This window comes from Oryx dammah, unplaced genomic scaffold (assembly GCF_014754425.2).
Source record: "Oryx dammah isolate SB20612 unplaced genomic scaffold, SCBI_Odam_1.1 HiC_scaffold_29, whole genome shotgun sequence".
NCBI lineage: Eukaryota > Metazoa > Chordata > Mammalia > Artiodactyla > Bovidae > Oryx > Oryx dammah.
The window spans coordinates 89,884,173-89,893,585 of NW_024070213.1; the positions used below are offsets into that span (position 1 = coordinate 89,884,173).

At 49.9% G+C, this 9,413-nt stretch overlaps 1 protein-coding gene across 1 annotated transcript; it reads right to left on the bottom strand.

Moving 5' to 3' along the window:
* Window positions 1-473: 473 nt before the first annotated feature.
* Window positions 474-8,422, bottom strand: KRT2 (keratin 2). Its single transcript, XM_040234191.1, has 9 exons — window positions 7,781-8,422; window positions 6,321-6,535; window positions 5,898-5,958; window positions 4,989-5,084; window positions 4,208-4,372; window positions 3,823-3,948; window positions 2,510-2,730; window positions 1,341-1,375; window positions 474-1,237 (listed from the first exon to the last, which is right to left on the bottom strand). The coding sequence occupies exons 1-9, from the start codon at window positions 8,357-8,359 to the stop codon at window positions 882-884; spliced, it is 1,854 nt and encodes a 617-aa protein (XP_040090125.1). The 5' UTR covers window positions 8,360-8,422; the 3' UTR covers window positions 474-881.
* Window positions 8,423-9,413: the final 991 nt, after the last annotated feature.

Below are 9,413 nucleotides of genomic sequence, written 5' to 3' on the forward strand. Positions count from 1 at the left end.
TACATACCAGTGAACCACAGTCATGATTCAACTGTACTCAATAAACCTCACAATACTTCCAGAACTGAAAATTCCTAAAACTCGCCCGTGTCCTGGTTCATTATTTTACTTTCAGAAAAGAACTCTCCAAAGTACAAATTCCTTCCACCATTGACTTTTCCTAGTTAAGGAAAAGAACATCTAATCCTTGCCCTAATTCTCATTCTTTTTCCAGTCGAGGCTCATCCTACTCAGTGTGTGTGTGTGTGTGTGTGTGTGTGTGTGTGTGTGTTCAATTGCTAAGTTTTGTCTGTCCCTTTGCAACCCCATGGAGCCCACCAGGCTCCTCTGTCCATAGGATTCTCCAAGCAAGAATACTGGAGTAGGTTGCCATTTCCTTTTCCAGGAGATCTTCCTGACCAGATAGCAACGAGTAATAGCTCCTGGCTACTCACTTCTGCTGAGGCTTGACATTAAACACACATCACATGCTATGAGTTGCAAATGAAGTTTATTGTGCAGACACCAAGACCACAACACTTTAGATGCAGAGCCAACAAGAGGGTTATATACACAGAAGCATGTTTCCCTGGGGGCACCACCAGGGGAAAGGCACAGGCTTTGAGAGGGGGTGATCAACAGAATACCCTTTGGGAGAAGGACCACCGAAAGGGCAACTGCAAGAAGGGGCAGGGCATGGGGGCAGGGCTGGAAGCACAAACCTAAACAATGCAGACTCTTCCCCTTGGGACAGAGGGTGTTACTGGCTCCAGTTGACTGGTTATGGGCATCTCTTTGCCCCACAATGCCGTGAGAGGTGGACAACAAGATCCGACTTGCTGTCAGTTAGATGTACAGAGACAGGCATTCTGGAGGGGGAGGGTCAAGGGCGGACTCCATCCTTATCTGAATGAGAAGGTCACGCTGGAACTGCCACCTTCAGATGAGCCTGAACCACCCCTCTCAGAGGCATAAGCGCCCCCTCTGGAGCTGGACCCGCCTCTGGCGCCGCCTCCAGAGCTGTGTTTCCCTCCAGAACTGTATCCTCCTCCGAAACTAGAGCCTCCTCGAGCACCACCTCCAGAGCCGTAGCTCCCTCCACCGCCACTTCTGGAACCAGATCGTCTGCCTCCAGAGCTGTAACTGCTGCTTCCAGAGCTGAATCCGCCTCCAGAACTGGACCCTCTACCTCCAGAACCATAACCTCCAAAGCCAGCCCTGGAGGCCACGCTTGAGGAAATGCTGCTGCTCGTCACAGCTGCAGAGAGACAGACAGCATTACACCTCAGTTCCAACTGCCTCGGCGCCTCTGCCCCACTCCACCCCCAGGACAGGACCACTCCCCGTCCCCCCGCGCTTACACACAGTCACGTTGCTGCTGAGGTCTCCAGACATCCTGCCAGAGAGAGAGAGAAAATAACTCTGGGCAGAGCACTTAGGGCCTCTGCATACATGGTTTTACAACTTCCACCTACAACCACCCACGTCAACCTCAAAACTCAGCCACCGCGGCCTCACACAGCCCACTTTCTTTGGTGCTGCCAGATCACAGAGATGGGGACGGGTCCCATGTTTCCACACAGTCTGGCCTCCCAAGTCATCTCAATTTTTTGCTCTGATAAAACTGATCGAAAGCAAATTCACTTCTAAACTGGCAACCCATTGTTTTATTTAAATCCATCTTAGGGAGTCTGATATGCAGAATCCAAGCCACACCAGAAATTTCAAATGAAGACTGTTCTGTGAACATTCAATTCAGAGAGAACTGCGACTCTGTACAGCCTCCCTGACCTGCACCCACCCCGCTCTCCCCTGCTTCATCTGAATTCTTTCCCACTTCATCTTGCAAGCTGGAGAGAGGAGGCCCAGCCTCCAGACAGGTACCCAGCAGCAGCCCGTGCAAAGCCAAAGCCACTCCCTCTCTGTAATACTGGCTCTCTGGTGGACTGAGAAGCTTTTCCAGTCTAATTGCTTCAGCCAGACTGAATCACCAAGGGTACTGGGGACACTGACAAAGGTCTTAGACCACAGAGGAAGGAAAGGCTCCCTTCGGGAGGTTAACACATGGTTTTGTAATTCACTCAAGAAACCTGCAAAGAGCTAGATCTGGTGCCTGCTCTGTGGGCATGCCCCAGCCAGGCAGCACCTTCCAACCCACGACATCCCACGCTGCATCACAAGGTAGAAGGAGAAGACACCGCACACCCTGCAGACCCAGAGACGACGTTTCAGATCGTCAAGAAATAATCTGTGTTCACACCATCAGTTTTCCCTTTCAGAAAAGAGAGATTCATTTACTGCTTCATTTAATTTAAAATTTAATCTGCCTCGTTAGTCGTTCCACACTGATAAGCCTACAGCTCCACAGTGCTCCTCTGTGTCCTGAATCTCCCCAGTGACGTCAGCTCTCAGCTGTCAGAAGGCCCTGCCCCTGCCCCTCCCCCTGCTTTCTCTGCCTCCACCTCCAGCCCTGGCTCCAGGAGAGGAGAAGGTGGACCAGGGTACCCTCTGGCCTCCTGGGGTCCCTCACCTGCACTCCTCGCCCTCCAGCAGCTTGCGGTAGGTGGCAATCTCCACATCCAGAGACAGCTTGGTGTTCATCAGGTCCTGGTAGTCACGCAGCAACCGGGCCAGGTCTTCGCGGGCTTTTTGCAGAGCCTCTTCCAGATCACTCAGCTTGCTCTGGGCGTCTTTGAGGGCATTCTCTCCCCGCTGCTCAGCATCTGCAATGGAGTCTTGTACGTTCTTACACTAGGAGAGAAGGAGAAAAGGTTTCTGTTGCCACACGAAGTGCAACCTGTCTTGGCAGAGGAGGAGAGGGAGGGAGCAAGGATGTGCAGGGTGAGAAGCCAGAATCACTGGTCCTGGAAGTGTGTCACCAGAGAGTTAATGCAAGTTACAAACAACTTGCCAAGACTTGCTGCTGTCTCTGAGCCTCTGTCTTCCCAAGTCCCCTTGGACTGAACCCTTAACCCTTTACCCATCATGACCTTTGATGCTCCCAATCTAGGGCCAGAGTCGTTACCCCATTTTACAATTGCAGCTGCAAATACTGATGTGAATGGCTTCATAGAACTTCTGTTGCTTGTGGAGTCAGTTCTCTGCCCCACATTACCTCTTCCAGAGCTAATATCCAAACCTAGCCAACCCCCTGCAGCACTCCCTGCCCCTGCATCACACAGCCCGCTGTGCAAAGAGGTACAAATGGGAGGTGACGCCTGTGATCTTTGGTGAGCCGTGACCTCTAGCTTCATAAGGCACTGTTCCATTTCACCCGTGAAAGCGATCAAAAAGTTAACTATTTGATCAAAAAGTTAATTATTTCCCTGCACTTAATCCCTACTTGAGAATGAGCCTTGAAAGTGAAAGCAAAAGTCCCTCAGTCCTGTCCGACTCTTTGCAACCCCATGGAATATATAGTCCCTAGCATTCTCCAGCGGATCTTCCCAACCCAGGGATTGAACCCAGGTCTCCCACATTGCAGGTAGATTCTTTACCTGCTGAGCCACAAGGGAAGACCAAGAATACTGAAGTGGGTAGCCTATCCCTTCTCCAGCAGATCTTCCCAAGCCAGGAATCGAACCGGGGTCTCCTGCATTGCAGGTGGATTCTTTACCTACTGAGCTATCAGGGAAGCCCCAAGAATGTCTCTTGATCACTCTAAAATTGTTCTAAGTCTTAATTATGTCAAGCCCAAGGTTTTTGTGATCAACATACACTATATTAGAATTTCTCTCTCACTCACACACACACACACACCTGCACACCTGCACACCACCTCCCACCCCACCCTGAGCTGCACTCAGCCAGGAGAACTGCAGCCATCCTAGGGTATACACCCACCTGCTTCTTCACTTGTGCGATCTCGCCTTGCAGCCTCTGGATCATGCGGTTCAGCTCGCTGATCTCCATCTTGACCTCCTTCAGGCTGTCTCCATGCTTTCCAGCAGTTATCCTGAGCTCCTCATACTGCACAGGAAGAGGAGGAGAGTTATCTGACCAGGGAGGGTCAACCAAGCTGAATGTCATGTCTGCATTTGTGGGAGATTGGGGACCAGTGCCATACTTGACTGAGGGCATTTGGGGTACTATAGACAGTCTTTCTTGGGAATGATGCCCAATTTTCACTACACAAAACCACCAATAACCTTACTGTACCCTTACTGGCTGGGCTGGAATGCAGCTCATTAGAAAGAGCTGCGGCTCTCCCTGCCCACCCAGAACTTGCCTTGCTGTGGTACGCCGCCTCAGCCTCGGCCTTGCTCCTCTGGGCAATCTCCTCGTACTGGGCCCGGACCTCAGCGATAATGCTGTCCAAGTCAAGGCTGCGGCTGTTGTCCATGGACAGGATGACGGTGGTGTCGGTGACACTCTGTTGCATCTGGGACAGCTCCTGCAACACAGGGAGGTCTGGCTACAACGTCCCCGCCCAGAGCCATGGGCAGTGAGGAGGGGTTCCCCTCCCCTGGTGTCAGGGAAATGCAGAGTCTCAGACCAGCCATGTACTGAGTGGGGTGTAAAGTGATATAGCTACCATTCCCAGTCAGGTAGCACTGAGAATTATGGGGAGGGGTCTGCATTTCTGAGCCTCCTAGTTTATGCAGCTTAATAAGTGCCCCCAGAAAGAAGCCAGTTGATGGCAAATGCCTTAAATTGTACTTCCGGTTGCAGAAGTCATGTGTGTGCACTTGGGCAGGGAAGGGGGAGTACATTACATTTTGACCTCTGAAATATATTTGCTATAAGAAGAAAAGCAGGGTGAGTCTCTTCCTAAGGGGAGATGGGGTGAGGGAATTTGTCCTAATGGAGCATTACTTCCTGTGACATCAGAGGAGAAAGTTCTTCTCCTCCAAAACGTACACCAAAGAAGCTCCCAGTGGCCTAGACACTGGTCAGTTGAAGTCAGCCACCCATAAAGCCCACCCACAGCCCCCTTTCCCCAGTGGGAGAGGACTTCCTTTGAGGGGAAGGGGAGGTAGCAAGGGTCCATTTAACAGCAGCCTACTTACTGCGTCAAAGAGCATTTTTGTGAACTCCACTTCCTGTCTCAGCAAGTCTCCCTTGGCCTGCAGCTCCACCTTGCTCGTATAGGCATGGTCCACATCCTACAGGGAAGGTCAGGGTCTCTGGTGAAGCTCACGGCCCCACCCTCACCTGGCAGTGCTTTGGGCATGGGCCCTGCCCTGCCGTCTCTCTCCTACTCCTCCACCCAGTCCCTGTCAGCTGCTCTCCAAAATCCCAGGCACCGCAGACAATCCACAACCCCACAGGACCTCATTCAGCATGAGGTCCACAGTGCATCTCTGCAGGGGGCTATATGCCCATGTCACTGCTCACACTCCCCCAAGACCAGCAGACCTCTGATGGGACTGAGCTTTGTCAACCATTCTCTCCTTCCTGCTTGATATGCTCTGTATTTCCACCAAAGAGCGTAACAGCCTCTGTGTCTTTTAACAGTCCCCAACTCTCCCATCCAATCCATCCATCCCACCTCTTCTGGATTTCACACCAAAGCCTCTGCAGAAACCAGGCTGAGAACCCACGCTTCTGCCTTCAGACTCAAACCTTTGTCAGCCCAACTGACTACATCTTTAAGCAGGCAATCTAAGAAAGTCCCATGCCTTCCTCGGCCCTTTAGAAAAAAGATCAAGTGCTTTCTATGGTCATAGCTTTCAAGATCCAATACAGTCTTTGAGTAGGTAATTGATGGGAAATGTCCTAGCAAAAGCGCAGAAATTGCCTGAAGCTTGAACTACAGAGACACCTTTATTTCCGCAAGAACCAGCCATGGATATGCTTCACTCTTTCTCTGGCTCGTGCTTTTTTCACTCAGAGGTGTGCTCCAGCTTGTCCATCTGGGCACAATGGGCTCTGACGCATCCTCATTCCCACCCCAATCATGACATCCTCTCACTTACCTTTTTAAGTGTCACAAACTCATTCTCAGCAGCTGTGCGCTTGTTGACTTCATCCTCATACCTGTTGGTACCCAAGGACACTGCAGTTAGATTAGTACTAGTTTGTTTCCCTTTTTCTTCTCCTTTTCTTACTGGATTCACCCAAAATACTCCATTTCCTGGGACTATTAAAAAACACTTTTGTCTAAATTGAAATGATGATAACCCAGATGAGGATGCTTTTCTATAAATTAACCATCAAACTGTCAAAAACATGATCTCTAAAGCCCTAAATGTCTTCCTCCCAAACAATCAGCAAAGATATAGAAGGCTCTCCCCTTTATCCCCACAAATGCAACTGGGAGATGAGTGGTTTTCTGGGGCAATGATTGGATGGGCTGAAATCAATGTTTATCTCCACTTAGTTTTTACTCTGCCACTTACTTCTTCTTAAAATCCTCAAGAAGATCCTGCATGTTGTTCAGCTCTGACTCTTGTGACATTCTTTCTGAAGAAAGCTTGTCCAAATGACTCTGAAGTTGGCTGATGTACCCCTGGAAGAGGGGTTCCAGGTTGGTGGTACGGGTGCCCACATCAATTTGTTGTAGCAGTTCCCATTTGGTCTGCAGCACCTGGTTCTGCTGCTCCAGGAATCGCACCTGTGGGGACCAGAAGGAAAGCACATGAGCTCTGGGTTGTCCTTCCCACCGATAGGCCAGGGTCAGCTCTGATTCTCCTTCGGGAGATAGGGAAAACCACGTGGCTTCATCCTCACCAGCTGCATGCCAGATCATGCTGGGCAGAGCTTCTGAGCCCTCTGTCTCCACACTTGGAAAGTTCTGTAGGCTCCTAAATGTTACATCTGGCACTCTCCACGCAGAGAACTCTTTTTCCTACTTTCTCACCCACTATTTCATTTGCACGTGCTTTCAAAACTCCAGGCCATCTCCCTCCCTGATCCTACTTGAATTTCCAGCAAAGGTCCCATAAATTCTGGGGAAAACCAAAAGCAAGCTTTCACTGGCACTGCTCCTAAGGGCTGTGAGTATAAGGGCAAGGTTCCTCCATCTGATTTTTAAGAGCCTTGTAAATTTCTTAGACAGGTTCCTCTGCCTTGAAATGGGAGAGAACCTATCACACTCCAAAGTGACATCAATTAAAAACTTTGTGGTTTATAAAACTAAGAAAGCTTCTCTTGAAGGCAGAAATTTCATTCATTCCTAAACAGATATTTCAGGCTTAGCTTCCCAGAATTTAATAGAGCAATAACTTCTAGGGAAGGAAGAACAGTCTCAGAAGACGTTTTACCAACCCCCTCTAAAACACTTGGCTTGAAATAGTCCATTTCTTGTCTGTGTCAGTTTTTTAATGATTTTCAGAATTTTCCATTAGTATTGTTTGTTTAGGCTGAGACAATAAAGCCAAAGTCATAATTAATTCCCAACCGCAGACTATTGTGGAAGATGGCACCATGAAGCCTGCATCTTTCCCCTGTGGATACTGCCAATTACCCAGGACAGTGTGAGTGCACTTGCTGCTGCTGCTGCTAAGTTGCTTCAGTCGTGTCCGACTCTGTGCGACCCCACAGACGGCAGCCCACCAGGCTCCCCCGTCCCTGGGATTCTCCAGGCAAGAACACTGGAGTGGGTTGCCATTTCCTTCTCCAATGCATGAAAGTGAAAAGTGAAAGTGAAGTCACTCAGTCATGTCTGACTCTTAGTGACCCCATGGATTAAAGCCCACCAGGCTCCTCAGTCCATGGGATTTTCCAAGCAAGAAGCCATTGCCTTCTGCGGACTGCACCTGTGGCTCATTAAAAAATGAATCTTTATCATTTGCTTTTCAGTTAGCACTAGAAGCAGGGCATCCTGAGCCTTAGATGAAGCCAGCTTCTCATGACTCACCTTGTCGATGAAGGTGGCAAATTTGTTGTTGAGAGCTTTGATCTGCTCCCGCTCCTGAGACTTCACATTCTGTATCTCCGGGTCAACTTTCACATTGAGAGGCTGCAGGAGGCTCTGGTTGATAGACACTTCGTGGATACCTCCACCAGGGAATCCTCCAGGGCCGAAGCCACCAGGACCCCCAAAGCCACCAGGACCCCCAAAACCTCCAAAGCCACCACCACCTCCAAAGCGGCCTCCACCAAAACTGCCTCCTCCAACGCTGAGGCCGCCTCCAAAGCCACTTCCTCTGCCACCAAATCCTCCATAGGAGCCAAAGCTTCCACCTCCTCCAGCCACGCTAATGGAGGTGCTCCTGGACCCTCCAAGGTTAATGAGACTCCGACTGCTGAAGCCACCTCCGCCGAATCCGCCTCCGCCAAAGCCCCCGCTGCCACCGCCATGACGGCTCAAGCAGGAGGAGCTGGTTCCTAATAGCCGGCTTCGACCGGAGACCACGGCCGAGCCGCTACTGAAGCCCCGGAATCCTCCTCCACCTCCTCCTCTTCCTCGAGACTGGTAGGAGATCCGACAGCTCATGATGCCTTTGCCCGGAGAGGGAAGTTGCAGGTTCCCGAGAGGAGTTCCGGTGGGAGACTCAGTGCTGCTGTTGGAAGACTGTCATGGTCCCCTTTTATACCTGCCAACTAGGTGTTGTTGTGCATGGGTGTGGGCCCACGTATGCAAGGGGTTGGTCTGCCCTGAAGCTACTCCTGGTGAGTGATTATCAAGCTAATAGCCATTTAAAAATCTATTAATCCGCTCCCTCCCAGAACTTGCTTTGATTGCAAACTTCTGTTTATCTGAGCATCTGTCACACCATTTGATTTTTGTAAAATCATCAAAAGAGGAGGTCAGGATGAGTTTCTCAATCTGGGAAAAAAAAAAAAAGGCATTCTGCAGAATGCTGCTCCCTGCTCTGGACCAATCCAAGGGAGGCCAGCTGCCCCTAGGGCCTCTGGAGGCTCGCCACCCAGTTCCACTGATGGAAGAGATGACAGGCTTAGAGACTTCAGAGGCTCCTCAATACTAGCCTCAATGTTCCCCCTTGCTTTTTCTTCTGTGCCAGGAAGAGTCTCAACAAGGGATTTTTCAGAGCATGAATGCGATGTGCGGAAACACACAACCTGTCACAGAAAGAAGTTGACCAAGGATGCTTCAAAAGAGTTGTCAGTAATCAGGCTTCCCTGGTGGTCCAGTGGTTGAGATTTCACCTTCTAATGCAGGGGGTGAGGGCTCAATCCCCTCTTGAGGAGCTGAGATACCACATGCCTCATGGCCAAAAAGCCAGAACATAAACAACAGAAGCAATACCATAACAAATTCAATAAAGACTTTGAAATTTAAAAAAAAAAAGAGAGAGAGAGAATAAAGAAAAAAAAGTTGTCAGTTTGCAAAATATCTTAACTGTTCCCTTCCCATGCCACACCAGGACTCCACAGTAGCCAGTCACTGAGAAGAGGAGAATTTTCCTTCCTGCAACCAGGTCTTTATAACTATCAACTCCATGATTTCTCCTCATGAAAACCCAGAGAATGAGGGGCTTCAGGGAAGTTCCTCTGTCCCTGGGTCTGTCTAACTCTAGGTACACATC